Source organism: Urocampus carinirostris, chromosome 7 (assembly GCF_059441175.1).
Source record: "Urocampus carinirostris isolate Australia breed hairy pipefish chromosome 7, RoL_Ucar_1.0, whole genome shotgun sequence".
NCBI lineage: Eukaryota > Metazoa > Chordata > Actinopteri > Syngnathiformes > Syngnathidae > Urocampus > Urocampus carinirostris.
This window is the reverse complement of record NC_142355.1, coordinates 767,349-790,060: the sequence shown is the minus strand read 5'-3', so window position 1 is coordinate 790,060 and position 22,712 is coordinate 767,349. Positions and strand designations below refer to the sequence as shown.

Genomic DNA, 22,712 nt, shown 5'->3' with positions numbered 1-22,712 from the left:
GACTCAATAAGCCCCCAAAAATGTTAGTATTATGCCACAAAAGATACCAGGAATACAAAAAAATGGACATGTTGTGAAAGAATTGTAAAAACAAATGATGTTCGTAGGCCGTACAACCAGTGTTCCCTCTAAGCTGCGCGCGTGCGCAATTGCGCACCGCTCGCACATTCTCGGCGCACGAGAAAATCTAGCCGACGCACAAAAATCAGGGCTCAAAATGACTCATTAAGAGGCGACTCAAGTCAAAGTGACAGTGCATGAAGGTCAAAATACACGGGTTCCCCCGGCGTTGTGTCCTAAATGCGGTATTTTGAAGTCGAGTCGAAGTAGAACAAAGTGGAGTAAAGTTAGTAGAGTTTGTCAGGAACCGGCTTCTTCGGCTCGGCTCATTAAAAGGAACCGGCTCTTTCGGGTCCTAAACGGCTCTTCGGGCTGTTTTTGCTTCTTTGATCTGAACAGGGGGGAATAGAACAAAAAAGAAAAAAATAACAAAATGAAAAAGTAGTGAAAAGCTGAGAAAAAAGAAACAAAAGGAAGAGAAAAATTTAGAAAAAAGCCAGAAAAAAAGAAAAAGAAATGTAGGAAAAAAGTAAATCGAGAACGAAAAGAAAAAAAAAGTAACAGCTCGGAAAAAATAAACACAATGAGATTTTTTTAAAGGAATTTAAAAAAAAGGAGAAAAAAAACACGGCAAAAAGAAGATAAAGTTTGTGTTGCATTCAAATCATTGAATCTTGTTGCCAACATTGTACTTCCACTAAAAAATGTGATTAAGTACAGTCCTGTATCTTACAACCGACTCAATAAGCCCCCAAAAATGTTCATATTATGCGACAAATTATAACAGGAAATAAAAATAAATGGATATCTTGTGAAAGAATTGAAAGAAAAACGACGTTTGTTGGCTGTACAACCTTTGCAATATTACATGAATCAATTCATTCAAAAGTGAAAAATAATTTTGCATTGCCGGAAACTCAGCAAAATGTAAATTTTGGACATGTTTGATATTGATTTAGTTGCCACACTTGGGATTGCCGTTGCTCACTGTTGTTTCAAGCGTCTCTCACCGACTTTGTGTGAACGCTCAGACCCGTAAGAAAAATGACAGGGAACATTGGTGGGTGTTCAATGATTTTAGCCAGAAAACGGGGGTAGGCATACTCTCCCACCTTGACATTTTTTATCAAAGGGTATTAACGGTTTTGCGCTCACCTTCTTTTCAGACTTTGGAGAATTTTGCAATTGATCAAGGTCTCTGTTATCTCCGTTCCATGGAACATCATCCCATCGCAGCGATGTGGAACACGATCTGGAGCAGTCCTTAATGAATGCCCTCATTTCAAGAGTGGATATTTATATCAAAGAGGTCATCCAAAACGGGCAGAAGAACCCACTTATTGTAGATCAGAGGAAATGGATGTTTTAGTAGAGGCCTGGGATACCACATGAATCTGGTCCAAGATTGGTCAAGAAACCATAAGCTAATGAGCTCCAAGCTAGGGCTGCAAGTAACGATTTTTTTCCAAAAGCTTTCAATTCTTTTTTCAAGTGATCAATTTATTGTATGTCTGGCCCGCGGGCCATTTGGTGCCCTCAAGGTAATAGTTTGGGGCCCTCGACATGATATGAAAGCCTGATGTTAGAGCTTAATGTTCAACCTTTTTTGAGCCAAGGCAAATTTCTTTTGTATAAAATAATCTCAGGGTACACCACCAGTCAGTGCCATTGCATCTCCGGTAATAGTAAATCCCAATGAAAGGTAGCTTACGCTAGACCGCACAGGCACGGAAATTGGACAATTTCCTTCGACACTGTACGACAATCAAATAGAATAGAATAGAATGGAATATACCTTTATTGTCATTGTTACAAAATGGGTTAACATATTGTGACAACGAAATTGGGCATGACACTCCAGCTTCACAGTGAGGTAAAAAAGCCAAGAAGATAAAGGAACAGAGAAGATAATGTTATAAACAAGGAATATAAGGTTATAGTTGACACAAAATTTACACAAGAAATGTCGACGTATAGGAAAACATCGCACTAATATTTGAGATGGAATATGATTGGTTAGCCACTTCCTGTTTAGACCCACGCAGTGCGTACACAAACTCAACGCAAAAATTCTTAATTCGAATTGAAATGCGGAACAAGGGGCGTCCGACAGTCTATTCTGTTGAACTGACGCTAAAACAACATTGGATGCATTCTACATGAATCTTTTGCTGAGTTTCTGCCTTTGAAAACCCGATCCGGCCCAACTTTGCGCAGACCCTAGTTCCAGTGGCTCGGGAGTAAGTTGAGTTGGAGACCCCTGCTCCAGATCTTGACATCATTTTTGGTGAAATGTACAGTAACCATTTATGAATGAATGAAGTTACTTTAGTTGTGAAAGCAGATTTCCTAATATTTATGTTCTCTTATATAGTTTGCAACAGTCTGTGCAGCCCTTTGAGACTCTTTGTGATTAACCCCTATACAAATAAAAATGACTTGACTCGAGGTTTTTGAGTTTTACCTTGCCCTCATGGAGGTTTTAGATCGGGGGAGTGTGTCATAATAGTCTAGTTTGCAATCATCTGTGGCCTGTGCAGCCCTTTGAGACTCTTTGTGATTAACCCCTATACAAATAAAAATGACTTGACTTGAGGTTTTTGAGTTTCCCCTTGCCCTCATTTCGGTTTTAGATCAGGGGATGGTGTCATAATAGTCTGTAGTTTGCAATAATCTGTGGCCTGTGCAGCCCTTTGAGACTCTTCGTGATTAAGGGCCAAACAAATAAACATGACTTGACTTAAAGGCATTTTTAGTTTCCTCTTTATTCAAATATTGACGTTATGGACAGGTGGAAAAAGATTGCACGAAACAACAGAATATTCTATAATATCAAATGATAAAAAATGGAAGTGTTTGTCGATTAACTTGACAATGAAATAAAATAAATCTAATTACATGCTATACTCTCATCTCATTCGCTGCACCGCTTATCCTCAGTAGGGTCGCGGGGGTGCTGGAGCCCATCCCAGCAATCATTGGACAGTGGGCAGGGGACATCCTGAACTGGTTGCCAGCCAATCGCAGGGCACACGGGGACAGACAACTCACTCGCTCAGTCACAACTAGGGACAATTTGGACCAGCCAATTCACCTGAAATGCATGGGGGTTTTTTGGAATGTGGGAGGAAACCGGAGTGCCCGGAGGAAACCCACGCGAGCACGGGGAGAACATACAAACTCCGCACAGTAAGGCCGGGAGCTGGATTTGAACCCACGGAGGAGGTTCCCACGACCTCAGAACTGTGCCGCACACGCGCTGACCACTGCGCCGCCGTGCTGCCTTGCTATACACCTGCAAATATGTAATATACCTCCTTTCTTTATCCTAAGATCACATTATAGACTTATCATACAAAACAAAAACAAAAATATGTGTAGCAAATGTTTTTATACACAAAAAATATATCAAAAATGTAAACCCACTTTTTATAATTTTGTCAACAAAATTGTTTTTTCGGGGGGGGTTAAATCTTTGAATATGATAAACATTCCCAATAGGAAAATGATGTATCATACGCTTAAGAATATGCCCCTCATGTAGAGTTAAACATATCATGATTATAATTTTCTATTTCTACTATATTTTACTTTTTTTTTCCCTCTGTACTTCTGCAACTTCACGCTTTCCTACTGTGTTTCATGATGAAACAGTGTAACACGACAAAGTCGTGCAATTTTACGACAGTAGACATTCTTCTGTGCTATAACAAAACGATTACATACTATAACTTTTAACTCGCATTTAATTCGCTATTTGAACAATAGTATGTTTTGCAAGACACGCGGCACAAAGCACAAAAGGAAAAGTCACAATCACATACCTAAAAGGAGGCAAAAATAAAAATGAAGTGCTATCAATAAATAAAATGAAAAATTAAAAAAAACTACTTCGAATTCCATCTTTCCAAATTTAGACACAGAACCTCTAAAAACATGCAAAAAAATGTAGATTAATATAAATACAACAGGGAAAAAAAGAAGATTGAATGCACTCTGCTTCGGAGCAATCGATATGATTAAAACGAGTCAAGATTTGGCTAGTATTTCTGCTTTTTATACATCCAGTACTTCTTTCCTTTTATGTTCCTTATTGATCTCAATTATTAGTCAACACCTACAGAGCCCTTTCCCTGTTTGTAAACAAATGTCATTGTTGAGTCAGAATTCATGTCAGTTTACAGCAGACCATTGAGACAAAAAGTAGATCATCGATAGGACCATCAAAATCTGTGCTAGCAGCAAGATAGTGACTTTATCTTAGTCATTAAAGTCAACCTTTGACTAGCACTGGATTTCTTCCTTTGAAGGTACTGGAAAACTTGCCCTTGAAAGTGCTTGAATTGGGCCACGAAAAAGGCGTACGAGCCCTGTGTAGAAAACTTTCTTGTGGGCCGGATGTGGCCCGCGGGCCTAACTTTGACATACCCGCTTTAGTGAATGAGAAGAAAATCACTAGAAAAGATTTGACCCGTTTTGGATGTTTATGTGCAGGACAAAGGACACTTCACCACAAAAGCGATGTTCTTGAGACTGTGGTGCTTGTCAACCCTTCGGAAGACACGGTTGTAGCAGAGGTAAGGTTTCTCCAATTTGTGTCCATTGCTCACCGAACGCCTCCTAAGAAATGTCTCCTCCATTACACGGTCCAGATCCAGTCTCTCATCGCGGATTCGTCAGGCCACAAGCTTCTGGTCCTGAGCGGTCCCAGCTCCGATCACGGTGGGCTCCTCCTTCAAACAGGATCATTCACCTACCACGACTTTGCCGGCATCTTTTCGGATCCTGGGGTGAGTTCCAGCCCATCTCCTTTTCCAATGCTGGAGTTAATTCAATCGCTAACTCATAAAAGGATATTGTTACTGAAATCCCTTCCAAACAACTGGAAGTGTCTCTCTTAAAGTGATGAGAATTCAACCTATTGCTATAAAGTAAAGCCTTAGGATCTGACATAAATCGCTTCAAAGACAGGTATCACCGAGTGAAATTGCTGTGTAGCGGGTATGTCAATTAGCTCCAAATCCTTGTCGTGGAATAATAAAGTCAGACCTTATGGACATAATGAGGACACATTTGTTTGGACAGGAAATTCCAGGCTTGTTTCTCTTGAGTTTAAATGTCAGCGAAGCAATAATACCCGGCTTGGTTTGGAACAGCTTGTGAAGCTGACGGGAACTTGGCTGGGTCACGGCGACTTTTGATGAGAAACATGTGGACGATTGCAAAACGGTATTGGCTGAGATGGGTCGATCCTGAGAGGAACACTGCCAATTCTTAGAAGCATGCACTTTGAAAAAAAAACAAGCGCGTCATCAGGAGAGGACGCACTAAACAACATGTGATATTTCTGACGTGATGTTTTTGCTCCGGAGGGTATAAGAAAGCTGATTGTCTCTTAGACGAATGAGAACGCTGTTTGAACGCTGACGAATATCAATAAACTCTCCCTCTCCGTCAAACTTCTCTGCGCTTTTGTGCATATTTTTGGGGCGAGGCAGATACACGGTCTGCTCCGAAAGTACCTCAGATTTAAAAAAATAAAACACTCAAATAAGAACTACTACAGTAAGAACTACTAATATATGTATATATAGTATATGTAAAAGAAAAATGAAATGATCTTTTACCTGTTGTAGCAAAGTTATGAATGTTTTCTTCTGTTACAAAAACTACTGAGTTGCCTTTGAGCTGTAAAAACTTGTTTCGCACCTGCTGGGAATATCAGTTCAACAAAAGTGGCCGGAAATGTCATTTAAATCGCTTTAAGTTTTCTATATGAGAGAAAATGAGTGGGATTTAATACGTTCTCTTCGTCCCACTCCCTTTCAGGCATTCTGTTATGATTTCGCTTATATTTACATGTATACACAAAGATTAGAACTGCCTGAGATGAATTAATAAATGAAATTAAAATAAATGAAGGTAGATGACTGTAAACTTCCACTAGCAAGGATTGGCTTGCCTTTTAAAGACTTTAATGGCCTTATCATTCTTACTTACAGTCCCACATACATATCGTATCGTCAACTCAAAGTCGTAACGAAACGCCAAAGATTAAAAACCGAATGAAAAGAGAGTAAGGCATTGTGGGAGGGAGTTGAGCCTGTAGCAAATCAGCATTTTCTTGAGGCCTCAACAGAAACCAATGGGAAACCTGAATCGTACATGACGTCGACCAATAGCAGACAAGCATCTTGGAGACATCACTCGTCATCTGCGCAACCACACTTTGAAAAGTTTATCAGCAAATGCAGTCATTGTAGTTGTTGTTGTGGCTAAAATGCTGTCGAGAGGGTCCAAAAGAATGAAATGTCGTAAGGCGAGGACCTCGTTTTTTATGTGGAGTCGGCTTGCATAAGGAACGCATTAGGATACTAAAAGGGGAAATTCCAGTTTGTTTATCCCGAGTGCAAACGTCAGCGAATGTTATTAATGATCGCCTTCGGCTGCCAAAAGAATGGCTTCTTCTTTGCCAAATCTTCTTTGCCAGGTCGAGCCGACCCCAAACAATTCTCGGAAGTTACATAAAGATTACAAAACATCCTGTCTGGTGGCGTGCATGTACACGTGCAAGGGGGACGGGCGAAAGTAATACGAGAATGTTGTAGTAGGATATATAAAGCCAATTGTCTTTGAAGACTAACGAGACTTCGAAATTTCTGTTGACGAAGTTCAATAAACAAACTCTCCCTCCCACGCCAAGACTCCATTCTACCTTGTTTTCAAGTATTGTGGGGCAAATTTCTCGGGCTGTTTCCACAATAGTTTCCTGGGGTCTACTGTAATTTGTTTCACAGCCTTTTCAGGCAATCGTTGTGACCGTGTCCTACAATCGGATAGTCCCTTCAAGCCAGACTTCAATACCCGAAACAAATTTTCATCACTTACCTGTTCTGTCCATGTTCCTCTTGCAGGTGGTCGCATTACTGGGCCCATCCATCCCCAAGCAGCAGGCTACACTTACCGTGTCCTGCCGCGGGGAGGTGGGCTGGAACTCCTTGGGCCAGCTGCAGACGCTTCAGGAGTTCCTGCATTATAAACTAAACCCCGAGCCGGTTCTCTCAAAGATGGAGGGGCTGACAGAGTTTACGGAGTACGTCTGCGCGACGGTCGACGTCCCTTCCCCGTTCGACCTCCTGGAACCGCCCACTTCCGGAGGTTTCCTCAAACTGTCCAAACCGTGTTGCTACATCTTTCCCGGCGGCCGCGGGGACTCCGCCCTCTTCGCCGTCAACGGCTTCAACGTCTTGGTCGACGGCGGATCGGAACGCAAGTCCTGCTTCTGGAAGCTGGTCCGCCACCTGGACCGCATCGACTCCATCCTGCTCACGCACATCGGTGCCGACAATCTCCCGGGGATCAACGGAATCCTGCAGAGGAAGATAGCGGAACAGGAGGAGGACGGATCGCAAGGATGTACCCACGGTAGCGATTGGCTGAAGAACCTGATCTCTCCGGAACTCGGCGTGGTGTTCTTCAACGTGCCGGAAAAGTTGCGCGTGCCGGAATCGACTCTGAAAGTCAAACGCAGCATAGAAGAAGCCTCGCTGACTTTGCAGTACCTCAACAAACTGGGAATTACGCCGGAACCGCTTTATCGAGTGGTTAGCAACACCATAGAGCCCATCACACTTTTCCACAAAATGGGAGTAGGTCGCTTGGACATGTACGTCCTCAACCCTGTCAAGGAGAGCAAAGAAATGCAGTTCCTCATGCAAAAATGGGCCGGCAACAGCAAAGCCAAAACCGGTATCGTTTTGCCCAACGGGAAAGAGGGAGAAATATCAGTGCCCTACCTGACATCCGTGACCGCCTTAATCGTTTGGCTTCCCGCAAACCCGACAGAAAAGATTGTCCGTGTCCTCTTCCCTGGTAACGCGCCTCAAAACAAGATTTTGGAAGGGCTGGAAAAGTTAAAGCACCTGGACTACTTGCGTTACCCCGTAGCCACGCAAAAAGACATCGCTTCCGGAGTGCCTCCTTCTGCCATAAAACAGACTAAGTTAAAACAAAGAACCGAGAGCAAAGAGAGCCTCAAAGCTTCCCCCAAGACGGTTGCGAAGATCGCCAAGGACAAAAATGAGCAAGAAGATGCCGACAACGAGACAAAGACCGAGACCGTAGAAGAAAACCTTTCTGTGAAAAAAGAACCGAAAAAGCCGGCGAAAGTCCTCAAGTCTAAATTGGATGTGCCGGAAAAAAAGAAACTTTTGAAGGAAAAATCCTTGAGAAAACACTCCAAGGAAAGGGTGTCAAAGATGGATGAGAAAAAGGACAAAGAGAAGAAAGAAATTAGGAAGATCAAAAGAGACGAGCCCGCAAGAAAAGACGACAAGAGAGCTTTTAAATCCAAAGACGACAAGAAGAAGGACGCGTCCAAACCCGAGCTGAGAAAAATAGCAAAGCCTGACCTCAAACCTCTCACGCCGGAGGTCCGAAAGACCTTGCACAAAGCCAAAGTGTCCGGTAAAGCCAAGACTGGGAAAACAAAACCAGCAAAGGCCGAATCGAAGCCTGAGCAACCAAAGACCGAGAAGGACAAAAGTCAAGAAAGCATTCAGCCTGCGCCAGCGGAGAACGGAGTCTCTCTCTCCAAAAACCTTACCGAGGATATCGAAGTCTTCCAAAAAGTCGCTGTAGACGACGCGACATGTCGAGTGGAGGGCGATTCGGCGGTGACGGCTCAAAGTTTTAGCCAAGAGAAGCGAGAGGCACCAGAAGTTGCGAAAGAGGAACTTCTACCAGAGAACACGGCTGTTGAAGAAAAAGACGACACCCAAAAAGAATTGGAAGAGAGCCAGATGTACGAAGACGAGGGAGCCGCATCTCAGGATGAGGAGGATGAAGAAGACGCTCCCACGGCTGAGGCCAGAACAGAAGATGAGGAAGAGGAGGAAGAGGATATGGGCATCGGCGACGAGGAGGACGACTTCCAGTTGAAAGAGCACGATGACGGAAAATATGAAACGAAGGAAATGGAGAAAACAGAAACTCTAACCTCAGCAAAGGCTGAGACAAGAGAGGAGGATGAAGATGAAGAAGAACCAATAGAAAAAGCGGAACTGGAGGAGGTGGAAGATTTAGACGCCATCGCAGATGAAGAGATTACCGATGAAGAGCCCGTCGCTAGCGAGAGCAAAACTGACACCTTGACTCGGGCTGAATATGACGAAGAAGACGGCGATAAAGAGGAACATGTGGGAGGAACAACATTGCCATTAAGTGCAACCACTCCAGAAAGAGCTGCAGGAGAACCCATCTCCTACATACAAGACGAGAACATGAGAGGCTACTCTGAAACGGAACAAACTATTTCCGACGAGGAGATTCACGAGGAGGCCGAAGAGAGGATACCGCACCTTCAATATGACGTGGCTTCACGAGATGTTTCGGTTCCCGATCAGACCGGATCCTTCGGGAACATTCACGGCATGAGGGAGATGCAGGCTTCGGCCGTCCCCGGCAAGGTCTTCATGCCTGGCACGCAGGAACAAATCTCTTTGTTTACCAACATCTTCACTGCTCCTCTTGCGGAGGAAGAACATGTCTCCTCCGCAACGTCCATCACAGAGTACGACAAAATGTCCTCACTCCCCACGTCTCTTGCCGAAGACCAATCGGTCGCCTCCACCGTCGCACTCGAAGAGCCGGCTAAAGCCAAATTGACGAGTGAGCAACTTCTCTCGTCGGGAACACTTTCACCGTTGTCTCTTGAAGACAAGTCTCCTTCCGCCGATTCCCTTGAAGATGCAAAGACGGCTGCTAAAGTTCCCGAGTCCCACGACGACGATGAAGAAGAAGAGGAAGATCAGACTCCCAATGTTGAGATCTCGCTCGAAAAACTCCAAGAAGGCTACGTTTTATCACAAATAACAAAGAATATCGACAGGCAGTCCGTTTCTGGGTCTACTACGGAGGACAAACTCGTCCACTTTCCGGTCGAAGAGGAGAACATTGAAGCGGCGTCAGCCAAGGTCGTCTCATCGGTGGTGCCTACGAGGCCTTTCGGCTCAGGGTCCGTTACTTCAGAGAGCGAAGAACGCTGTTTCAGTCCAGATGACATCACCGTAAAAATGGCCTCCCCCACGCAATCCGGACCACCGAGCGCATCTCATTCCCCCCTTCGACATTCGCCCTCGACAGCGTTTTCTGAGCAAGTCGCTTCCACTGAAGGCAAAATTGAAAAAGACAAGAAGACAGAGGACAAGCCACTTGGCGAGGACTCGAAGGATGCTGCGCCTGTGAAAGATCCACAACAAGAGAGAGAAAAGCAGACGACGATTAAAGAGGAACCTTTGACCAAATTTGGACCACCTGAGTTAGGACATACACAAGGCATTGAAGACCAAAACAAATCTCCAGAGAAAGTCACGTTTGTACAAGGACATATGGAGAATGAGCAGAAATCTAAAGATGCTCTCCACAAAGATTTTCAGGATGAAAAGGTAGCAAAAGATTCTCATATAAAACCTTCAGAACCATTTGCCATGAAAGAAGATTCCAAAGACTTTGAAAAAGAAGCCGGTCCTTTAGCTACAATTCACAAAGATGTCGCTTTTGGGGACAAGCAGGAAGACCGTGAGCTCAAAACCATAGAAGAAACCAAGATGAAAGATGCTGATGTGGCTGAACGTGAAGAAACCAAACAGTACGTGGAAAGATCTCCCAAACAACCACTTTCAAAGGAATCTTTCGAAGAGGACGTGGGGACCACAGACAAACATCAAATACACGAAAAGCCCGAAAACAAAGTGCAAACTGTAACTGACGAACCATCAGAGGAGGAAGCAACCACAACTGTTGACGAAAGTGCGGGGATCAAATCTATGACGGACGAAATATGTAGAAGAAAAGGAGACGATGAAGATTCCATTGAAATCAAACCAAAGGCAGACTTGGATACAAAGATGAAATCTGAAGAAACACTCAACAAGGTGGACGTTAAAGAAACACACTCTGATCTACCACAGAAAGAGGAACAGCCAGACGCTAACGTTGCCTTGGCCATTGATGACAAGAGCCCTTTTATCGACCAAGAACTGAAAGAACAAGCAACTTTAGATGATGATAAAGAAATAACAAAATATGGGGAACAATCCCTGGCTGACGACTCCAAGGATCAAAAGGAGAACCAAATGACATCTAAATGTTTTACTGAAGAATCTTCCAAAGATGCATATAGTGAAGATGAAGCCGTTCAAGACAACAAGGGAGAGTCCAAAATGGTTCCAAATAAACCGGAGCCAATAACTGAATCACAAGTTCAGAAGACGGAGGTTCTAACGGGTCTGGTCGAGGAAATGGAAGAGAAGACTGCTGAACCTGCCGATGAAACCGTTGCCACAGTAGTTGCTCCTCCGAAAGAGGGCACAAAAGAGTACGATGGAGTTGCTCCACTCACTATTGGTTCCTTGGAGAAGATGGAGAACGAAAAGGATGATGCTCATGTTGCCGAATTGAGCAAGGAAGAGAAATTTGAGAAGGAATATGAGAAAGAAGCCACCTTTGAAATAAAAGATCAGATAACGACATTAGAAGAGACAAAAAACACTTTGGATAAAGAGGTAGAAGACGGAAAAGAGAAAGCTGATGCAGAACACACAAAACCAGAAAAATGGGAGCGGGAGGAGTTGCAAGAGAAGGATCTTGACAAAACCTTAAAACAATCATCACACGGGACGCTCAGAGGAGGAGAGCCGGCTTCCGAGTCGGACCAGAAACCTGCCTTCCTGCTTCAGTCATCCGATGAAGAAAACCAAGACGATGAGGAGGAAGAATATATATGCATGGGCTCCAGACCCTTATCGGTCGAAGTCAGGAAATCTGAGCCTCCCTCCATCTTTGAAGACCAAACATATCCACAAGGGGTCACCCCCAAACAGACTGTCATTGTAATCCCAACTCTTACTATGCAGGAACCGTCAGTAGATGAAGACAGCAAAGACACTTCACCAGAGGAAGGCTGTCTTCTCGACGACGCTGCAAAACCTGGAACCGCCCCTTCACCGATCACCCAGCCGGGGCCATCCCAGCTTACTGAAACAACTTCTTTTCCAAAACGAGAGCCATCTTTTGATCCATCCAAGACAGAAGACGAGTCCGGCTCCAGTTATGAAATCGAGTCTAAAGTCCAAACTAATGTCAGTCCTGGCACTGTCGATAAGACTGAAAAAGAGGCAGAAAGGGAGAGCGAAGGAGAACGCGAGGATGCTTCTCCGGGATTTGCGCAGCCTTGTTCATACTTCCTTTTGGATAAAGACTCTGATGACCACAGGACAACCGACCAATCAAAGGATAGCAGTGATAAGGGACAGATTGCCGAAGATGAAAGCCAAATTGGTTCCAAGTATGATCCATATGAGAAGCCCATCCCTAAGGATTCTATTACTCAGGAGGACACAGAAGGTGATACATCTAACATAAGCCTTGATGATAACAGGAGAACCAGCCCAACAGGCTTAGCCATGTCACTGCATGAGCATCCAGTTAAAGAAGTGTCCCTAAGCTCACTTGAATATAGCCACCGAGTTGCCTCACCGGAACAAGAAAACCGAGAGAAAGGCCAAGTAGAGGAACTGGAAAGAGAAGAAAGAACAGGAACGACTCCTGCGGACAACAGCTTTTCAAGCTTGAATACTCGAGAGAATAACATTTCTCCGGATTCCTACTGTCCCAAAGAGGACAAACCAGAAAAATCAGAGAAAGAGAAACAATATACGGACGGAGAATCTTCGGGGATGTTTCGGATAGGAGAAAAGGATCAGGTATCGACTCTCGAGTTCGCAGGGGAAGCATCAAGGCAAGAAATCTGTAACCAATCTGATCTTGGTTCTCAAGAAGACACTGCAAAACAGGGGGCAGAAAAACAACTGGGTGTCAGGACAGAGTTCTCAGAAGATAAGCGCTCACCATCTGGTCTGCGTTCCCCGGCAGAAAGAGAGATTCTAGCCCAAGGTTCAAGTGCAGTGAGATCAGGTGCAGAAGATCATATAGATGACAACATTCTTGCCTCACACAAGACCCAGTCCATCTCAGACAAAGAACACCAGGTAGATATCCGCCTTCTTGTAGCAGCTGAAGATTTTAACGTCGATGATGATGAGGATGACGACGACGATGATGAGGAAGAGGAGGATGCGAGTGATGTGGACATGGAAAAAGGAGCCAGGGAACAGTCAGAAAAAGAAACATGTGGACGCAGTCCTGATAAGACTCCAACACCCTCTGAGGATTCAAAGGCACCTGAATTGAGCTACCTTAAAGACTCTAAAGTGACACCGGACAATACCTCAGTTCGATCCAAAGATGATACGACTGAAGAGCCCAAATCTGCCGTGGCCCACATTGTTCAAGAGAAAGTCACCAAACCGCTAGGGACTGAGAGTAAAGGCAAAACAACGACACCGCCCGGAACCAGTCCTGTCGATCAACTGTCTGCAACAGATGCGCCAAAATCTTTGGACAAAAAAGACAACACAACTCAGAGCTTACCTGAGCCAACAACCTCAAAGAGATCCTCAATCTGTGAGGCTTCACCTTCCTTTGTGGAACAACAGTCAAAGGATAAAGACAAAGAATCGCCGCAATCAGAAAACCATTGCCAGGCACCAACCACGTCTTCGAAAGTATCATCCATGCCTGGATTTGTTCTATCGGCTTTTCAAATTGGAAGCTACGCTGATATTGGAATGAATGAATCTGAAGTGTTCTCTGATATCCCTAAAGCTCACCTCTACGAGAGCAAATCAGACGTATGCCAACCAGTATCTTTATGTCAAGATCAGTATCACCAAGGAGACCCCCAAAATGAAAGTGCGATTCAAAGGCAGAGCTCAGAAGAGAACCGAGGTGCCTCGTTACCTTGTACATCCTCCACCTCTTCAGCCAGTTTTACCTCTCCCTTCTCGAGCATTGCCCAGCATTTAGAAGATCGTGCTCAAACGTTCGTCAGCGATCTAACTCAACAAGTGCCGTTTTTTAGTAGCGGGTCAGTCAGCTCAGCCTCCGGTGGCCTTCGCAGAGACGAGTACATGGAGGTGATGACAAAACCGACAGAACCGGATTCCCGGGCTGAGGAAAGACCATTGTCCTCTTCTGATGAGCCCACAAAGCTAATGCCAGAAGCTAGTTGTAAGGTCTCTCCACACAGAGCTGAACTCACTGACAAGATCCCGCAAGGAACCGCAGAAACCCTTAAAAGTGGCATTGAAAGACAAAAAATGTCAGAAGAGAAAGACAATTTCTCACTTCTAACGACTCCTTGTTTGACGCAAAATACTTTGATGACAACAAACATCAAGACGGCCACGACTCTTGAGTCATTACCAGAAGCGTTGACGCACACAACTTCAGTAACTTCTACGACTTCAAGCGGTGCTACCAACACCTCCTGTGCCGTCGCTGACCCGCTCAGAGCAGAGGCGGGGACGCAACCGGGTGTGAAGATGCCCCACGGGGAAAAGGACATGGCGAAGCTCCAACCCGAAGTGGGGCAGGTCACAGATGCTGCTAAAATAGATGTGAAACCTCGGGAGCTTCCCAAAGACGGGAATGGAGAAACGACAGAAAGTGACACCGGCTTACCAGAGGCAGTCGACAATTTTTTTGATGAGCCGCCAGAGAGATACGAGGCCAGGCGACGGAGTAGTATCTCGGATTGGGAGCTTCTGCAGAAGCCCGATGATTTCCCAAGTGCCCCTTCACCAGATGACCTCAAAGAGGAAACCTTCCAATGGATGGCCACTGTCCACGGTGCCTCCTCAAAAGCCTCTTCACTCGCAGGAGAAACAAGCGAGGCGAAAACTGACCGTCCGTCGGACTTGGACACCAGAGTCTCCTCCTATGAATACCAGCAGCGCAAAGGAGAACTCTCTCCTTCCTTCCTCAACCCGAGCCCCCATCGCTTCTCTGATGACGAGGACGACCAAAGTGAGTGCTCCCAGGAGGGAGTTGAGGAGAAATCCACCCAAAAGCAAAGGCGTCACCATGGAGATGCCGCTCATCAGATGACTGCAACTTTAGCAGGAGAGGAAACCCCTCTCACATCTGCGAGCGAGTCCAACTCTGATGTGCCTCAAGGAATTGAAGATTGTCCGTCTAGCGCTGCTGAATGTAACCTGGAATCGGATGAAGACGCGGACCATTTGCCGGTGGACAAATCGTCCGCTTCGGGCGCTGCCGCTGCCGGCCGGCGTTCTTCGTCATCTCAGCGGATGCAAGACCCCCTCCCTGCCTCGGCGAAAGACCCTCCCCCGCAACCTCCCCGTCCGGATACCTGCATGGTGGAGCCGGACAACACTGAGAAACTTCTCAAGAAGGACGTCAAGACCACCAAGGGCCTCAGGAAAGCCAAACCCAAATCTGCTTCTCCCGCTCGGAAGGGCGACGTCAAGAAGAGATCCGGCGCGCCGGTGAAGACCGCCCTCAAGGACTCGCCCTCACCCCTATCGGCGTCTCTAAGGAAGAAGGATCCGGAGAGGAGCTCCAAGCTTCTAAAGATGTCTGAGAATCAAGGTTCACGAAGTGACATCCTTAAAGGTCTGGTCAACGGAGTCAAGAGCACTTCAGGTGGGTTTTATCTTGGAATGAAATCCATTCTGGTCCCTAGACTAAGTCAAGTTCAACTGTATATGTATGTTTTCAGGAAGCGGCACTCAGAAATCCACTTCGGTCTTACCGCCCGGACCGCCGGTCTACGTGGACCTGGCTTACGTGCCCAACCACTGCAGTGCCAAGAACGTAGACCAGGAATTCTTCAAGCGGGTGCGAGCGGCGTACTACGTGGTGAGCGGGAACGACCCTAGCGGCGGGGAACCCAGCCGGGGGGTCCTGGACGCTCTGCTGGAAGGGAAAGCTCAGTGGGGCTCCAATCTGCAGGTATTACAAGTTGACTTTTAAGGAGGTTTCGATTTTTTGTATATCGTTTAAGCCTTTTTCTTTTTTACTCGTCTGAATGAGTGGCTTGCGAAAGTATTTGGCCCCCTTGAGCTTTTGCCACATTTCAGACTTAAAGATATAAAACTGTATATTCTTGTGAAGAGTCAACAATAGGTGGGACACAATGATGAAGTGGAAGACACTTTATTGGATATTTTCAACTTTTTTAACAAATAAAAAACGAAAAAGTGGGTGTGCAAAATGATTCAGCCCCATTGAGTTCATACTTTGTAGCGCCACCTTTTCTCGGACCTGCCTGGTGTGTTCCTCCTTCTTCATGATGCTCTCTGTGCTTTAAACAGACCTCTGAGACTGTCACAGTGCAGGTGTGCATTTATCCAGAGACTTGATGACACACAGGTACATTCCATTTATCATCGCTAGTCATTTAAATCAACATTGAATCATTCAGAGATCCTCAATGAACTTCTAAACAGAGTTCGCTGCACTGGAAGTAAAGGGGCTGAATCATTTTGCACACCCACTTTTTTGTTTTTTTATTTGTTAAAAAAGTTGAAAATATGCAATAAAGCCTGTCCCATTTCTTGTTGATGCTTTACAAGAAATGACAGTTTTAGATCTTGAAGTCTGAAATGTGGCAAAAGGTCACCAACTTCAAGGGGGCCAAATACTTTTGCAAGCCACTGTAAGTGTCATGGTTTTCATTCACCGCCGTCGATGCTCGCTTATGGACGTCGATATTTTCTAAACGTTCAATGTCGATGGCGCTTCTCGGCGTCTTTATTTCTCACTCGTTCACCACATTCATTTCTTCTCATTCACAACGCCGATTGGCATCATTATTTTTGACCCGTTCAATGCCATCGATGCCTAAACCTGTCTTTGATAATCATTCATTCACTCTCATTGACGCTTAAATGTGTCATTATATTTTACTCGTTCGTACCCACTCTTTAAGGCACAGGTGTAAAACAGGCGGCCCGCGGGCCAGATCAGGCTCGCTAAGGGATTGAATCTGACCCGCGAGACAAGACTCAGAGAAGCGCAAGAGAAAAACAAGCTGCAGGTTGAAATAGGTCCACTTGATGTTGCCAAAGAAAGGTGCCTCGAACAAAGACACTGTACTTGTATTTATTTCTCTCTCTCTCTCCGTCTCTCTTTCTCTCCTTTTTTCTTTCTCTCATTCTTTCTCTTTCTTTCTTTCTTTCTTTCTTTCTTTTTCACCCCTTTCCTCCCACTCTGTCTCTGTCTCTTTCACTCTCTGTGTCTCTCTTTTTCTCTTCCTTTGTAGCTCTTTGTTTCTTCCTCTCTCTGTGTCTTTTAACCTCTTTTGCTCTAACTTCCTTTTTTCCTTTTCTCTCTTTTCTCTTTCTCTCTTCCTCCCCTTTGCGCTTTCTCTTTTCTCTCCTCGTGTCTTTCTACTTCTCTTTGTATTTCTTTTTTTCCTCTCCCTTTCTTTTTCCCCTCTCTCACGACTTTTTATCTCTTTTGTTTCTCACCCTCTTTCCCTCTCTCCCCATTTTTCTTTCTTTGTCCCACCCTCTCTCCTTTTCCCTCCCTCTTTCTCTTCTTTCTTTCTCTCTCTTTTTCTTTCTCTTGAATCTACTCGTCCGGCCCCCGACAGAATGTTTGTTCCATGGTGTGGCCCCCGAGTTCAAATGACTTTGTCAGCCCTGCTTTAAGATGTCATGGTTTTCTACTTCTTCACGACTATCGACTCTTAGGAACGTCTTTATTTTTTCACTCATTCAAGAATGGAATCCTATTGCGGATGTTATATCGGACGAGTTATTTTGTTGTTGCGCAATACTTTTTGTGATCAAGGGCTTCACAAATAAACATCAAGAAAAGAACAAGGTTCATTTTGAACAACGAATTGGATGAAGAGAAGCGCAAGAGAAAAACAAGCTGCAGGTTGAAATAGGTCCTCTTGATGTTGCCAAAGCCAGGTGCCTCCAACAAAGACACTGTACTTGTATTTATTTCTGTTTCTCTCTCTCCCCCTCCCTCTCTCCCTCTTTTCCACCCCTTTTCTCCCACTCTCTGTCTCTTTCACTCTCTGTGTCTCTCTTTTTCTCTAGCTTTGTTACTCTTTGTCTCTTTCTCTCCCTGTGTCTTTGTAACTTCTTTTGCTCTAACTTCCTTTTTTCCTTTTCTCTCTTTTCTCTTTCTGTCTTCCTACCCTTCGTGCTTTCTTTTCTTTTTTCTCTCCTTCTGTCTTTCTATTTCTCTCTTTGGATTTCTTTCTTACTCTCCCTTTCTTTCCCCCTCTCTCACAACTTCTCTTTTTATCTCTTTAGTTTCTCGCGCTTTTTCCCTCTCTCTCTTTCTTTGTCCCGTCCTCTCTCCTTTTCCCTCCCTCTTTCTCTTATTTCTTTATCCCTCTTTTTCTTTCTCTTGAATCTACTCGTCCGGCCCCCGATAGAATGTTTGTTCTATTGTGTGGCCCCTGAGTTCAAATGAGTTTGACACCCCTGACTTAGAACGTATGCGACATGGCTGTTTTCCATCTGCCATCCGTATGTACCTGTATTGACTCGTCTTCATTCGTGCCATGTTTGCGTTGCCTCGTCTGCTCCAAGCCACGTGAACTCCTCTTTCCGCCATGCTTTAATTGTAGCTTTACGTTTTGTAGCGTCATATATTTTGTTAGCTTCTTTTGAATTTTTCTTCCGGGGACGGGGTTTTAGCTTGATTCCTAACCACGTATCCATTTTTCGTGTGTTCTCTGTGCGTCTATTTTGGAAAACGATACGCAAATGCGCGACCTTATAAGGCTCGGGAAAGTCCGGAAGCGCGAATTATTCGATGCGGGCTTCGGATTGGCTGCCGAGTATGCAAATTGCAAAACGAACCGAAATTCTGAAATTTCCTAACCGAACGAGGATTTCAGAAACGGAATAAAGCAAACCTTTGATTTGAAAAAAAAAAATCTTTCAGGGTTTTTTTTTTTTTTTTTTTTTCCCCGAAAAATTGTCGGGCACCCGGGCAGAGACATTTTGTAAGTTGTGCGCCCGACATCCAAGATGCACGCCCCCCGGGCGTCCGGGCAGACCTTATTTCAGACATTGTAATGCTATGAAAATGAGCTTGACGCTTGAAAAAGGTCGGAGACCCCGGAGCTATACGGTCGCAGCTAAATGGAACAGTGAGATGATTTGAGAAGATGTGACGTAAACAACCCGGAGGAGAGACAAAACGGCGTCAAGGCGGGATCGCACCGCTTTTGACAGTAACGGCGGAAAAAAACGATGAGTCGGATGACACCGTTCCTGAAACTGCGTAACTTATTATACGAGTCGGTCGGTGAAGAGTCGCGATCCCTGACCCTCTCCGCCTTGCCGTTTTGTTGTACCCCAAGGTGACCCTGATCCCGACCCACGACACGGAGGTGACCCGGGAGTGGTACCAGCGGACCCACCAGCGCCAGCAGGACCTCAACATCATGGTCTTGGCCTCCAGCAGCACCGTCGTCATGCAGGACGAGTCCTTCCCCGCCTGCAAGATCGAGTTCTGAGAAAATATCCTCCGTGACCTTCTCACTTGGTCTAGAGTTCCATCTCATTACAGTCACTTAGTCTTAAGAAATCCTAAGTGGCCGATTCTTAGCATCCTCATGACCCTCCTTATTTTCTTCACCGCCCAAATGATGAAACCCTTTTCGCGTTACTCGAAAAGAAATCTAATCATTTGACCCACATCAAATCTTCCGTATTTCCCGCACTAAAGGCGCACCGGACTATAAGGCGCACCCTCAAAAAGATAGATATTTTATTGAACCCCGTAGGGAAATTCACACTTTCAGCAGTATCCTTTTGTTGTTTATTATCAGATGAACAGGATGGCCTTGGGGTGCTGTGTTGTAGTTTAGCAACAGCAGAGTGAATGGACGTCACACGCTAGGCCAAAAGTTCGACGTCCCCGCAGCGGACGGAAATCTTTGTGCCCAGGGTTACACCGCCTCGTATTCACCTAGATAGCGAGTCTTCTCTCCGCTTCCTGCAGGCTTTTGTGTCTCTGTCTAACAGCGCTGAAGCCGGGTAGCGCCACATTAGCGTCCGGGATGCTAGACGTGAGCCACGTTTCCGTAAAACACAGCAAAGTGCACTCCCTCTACGCTTTGAATAGTCTTTTGTCATATTTTTCCATCCACAAAGCGCACGGAATAAAAAGGTGATCGGTCAGAAAAACACCACAATTGCATAAGATTGGATGCGACGGAAATCCCACTAGGGATACAAACTACACATGAAAAGTCATTAGGTTTTATCTCATCGTGATACTCTTTATAGCCACAGTGTCGATTTCCTAATGTGATTAAAGGGCCAAGCCTTAAACCGGTCGGTGTTACAGAAAAGGTTGGGGACCACCAAAAAATTCTGTCACCGACTCGCAAAGATTTTGAACTGAGAGTCATTGTGAGAAGTAATTTAGTCGCTCTGAACTCAATAAAGAGAACTGCGTCGTCGATCCTGCTGAAACAACTAAACACGTGGAAGCACGTATTCAAAACGTCAGTCGCATGCAATGCTGAGTTGTGTTATATATCTAGAATATCTGATACTGTGACTAGAAATAGCGTAATAATGAGACTTTTCATGTGTTATCTGTATCCCTAAGGGTTTAACGCTAGAAAAAGACAGAAACGGGGGGTCAATTACCCTCCTTAACAGCAGATGGCGATAATACCCTGCTCGATCTCTTCTACCTTTACAGTCTTTTGGCGCGTTTGAGAGGGACCACACCTCATTTTGTTGGGATTTTGTTGGTTTTCTTTCCTTTTCCTTCTTTTTGGGGGGTCGCAGCTTGTGGGGAATGGTGGGTCAAGCCAGTAGGGCAGGGGTGGCCAACCCGGTCCTCAAGAGCCGCATGTCCTGCATGTTTTTGGAGTTTCTCTGTTCAAATACAGGTGATCCCAATCACCTGGGTCATTATCAAGCTCCCGCACAGCTTGCAAACAATCTTAACATTTGCATCACCTGAGAAACCTCCAAAACATGCAGGACATGCGGCTCTTGAGGACCGGGTTGGCCACCCCTGCAGTAGGGGATAGGATCCAGCCGGGATCCAGGTTCAATTCCCGTTGTATCCAATGTGACGCGATTAAGAACAATCGTCCCTTGCGGCCTGATGCTAAGGATATGTTTGCCCGTGCAAATTCGTGGTCAATATGGGGTTTTCGGGTGCGCCTCGTAGTCCGGAAAATACGGTAATTTCTGAACGTAACTGCAATAATTGCGCTAACCAAGTGTCTTGTTTGGGGCGTTTCAGCTTCATTTTTCTCCGAATCATTGAATGTTATTTGATTTTTGGGAATTCTCCCCCCATCATGCTGCTTTCATATCGTTTTAAATGATATATATTCGATTGATGTGCTATTTTAATAGTATAACGTAAAAGTTTGCCTATTTTTTTACTTAGCGTTGTTTTCTTTTCGAGATTTCAAAACGATTCTGGCGGTTAACCATCTTGGTTTCGGAGACAAATGTATTTTCTCGTTTCTCCTGGGATGTTCCCGAAACCGAAACCTCCGCCGATGTCAAAAATGTCGGACGAACGTGACGTCGTCCGAAAACGACGACGTAGCTAACGGGAGATTGTTTTCCAGCGAAAAGGGACGAAAACCAAACGCGACGTCGGAAAAAAAATCAGAAGACGAATGTTTTTCGCACCAAACCAGAATGCACTTTGTTTTCCCCCGGGAGGAAGTGGGCGGGGCTTAGTTGTTTGTACGGAAGCACAGAGATGACCTCAAAGACCGCAAACATACGTTGTAAAATGTAAATAGGGATTATAATCGCAGTATTTATAACGAGCATGAATGAATGTCGGGTGGAGCGACGCGTGCCGGAATGTTTTAGGGGGGGAATGGGCGGGGTTGGGGCGGGGTTAGGGGCGGGGCTGGGGGAGGGTTCTCAAATACCGCATGCGTGAGATGGGAAGCCGAGAATATCGCGCAGTTGGTTACTAAATTTTTGGGTGGTAACGATACCAATCTTCTAATTCATATTTCTTTTATTTTTCTACTTTGACCAAGACATACGTTGGGTTCCAGAAAATTGGCAAGAAGCTAACTCTTAGCCTGATAGCGTCGTTGCTGAAATAGATTTGAAGAATTTTGGAAAAGAGTCAAAAAATTGTTTTTATTTTCGCATTCGAAATTGTTCGTTAACATCGATTTCAAAATACTTTGCGATTGTCGCTAAAATAATTGACAGAAACAAAGGACAAATGCTAATGACCCACTTATAAAGAACAGCAAGAGGCTAACTGTTAGCCTGATGGCGTCATTGCCAAAATGAACATTGAGTTCAAAATATTTTGCAATTATTATTGATGAAATGCTAACAGAATATCTGACTCAAACCGTTGATTATAAAAGGATGTTAAAATGCTAATTGTTAGCCCGTTTGGGTCGTTAACCAATTCAAAGTTTGGGGGATTGGAAATATGTGGAATTTAGCAGTTACCGACCATGCTAAACTGCTAATCATGCTAATGATGTTCAAAAATATACAAAAGTTCAGAAAACAAATGCTGATAAAACATCAACCCGTTAAAAAAAAAAAAACAGATTCATATCACAAATATTCTTTTTCAAAAGAGAAAACAATTTGACCCAAAAATTGGGCAAGTTCTTATTTGATATCTCAGCAAGATTCTTAAAGGGACAGTGTGTAACATTGAGTGCCTCCTAGTGGTACGATAAACTTTCCTTCACTAAATAGACAAAAATTCATCAAGTATCATACTAA

At 44.7% G+C, this 22,712-nt stretch overlaps 1 protein-coding gene across 1 annotated transcript; it reads left to right on the top strand.

The window, feature by feature from the left end:
* The first annotated feature begins 7,018 nt into the window (after window positions 1–7,018).
* On the top strand, window positions 7,019–20,125 carry map1ab (microtubule-associated protein 1Ab). Its single transcript, XM_088339481.1, has 3 exons — window positions 7,019–15,627; window positions 15,704–15,936; window positions 19,319–20,125. Exons 1-3 carry the CDS (start codon window positions 7,128–7,130, stop codon window positions 19,472–19,474), a joined length of 8,889 nt encoding a protein of 2,962 aa, XP_088195607.1. The 5' UTR covers window positions 7,019–7,127; the 3' UTR covers window positions 19,475–20,125.
* The last annotated feature ends 2,587 nt before the right edge of the window (window positions 20,126–22,712 follow it).

Bases quoted from the DNA above. Each gene is read 5' to 3' on its own strand.
- map1ab (XM_088339481.1), top strand. From the start codon at position 7,128: ATGGAGGGGCTGACAGAGTTTACGGAGTACGTCTGCGCGACGGTCGAC. The intron at 15,628-15,703 runs GTGGGTTTTATC...GTATGTTTTCAG, and splicing joins CGGAGTCAAGAGCACTTCAG to GAAGCGGCACTCAGAAATCC. The intron at 15,937-19,318 runs GTATTACAAGTT...TTGTACCCCAAG, and splicing joins AGTGGGGCTCCAATCTGCAG to GTGACCCTGATCCCGACCCA.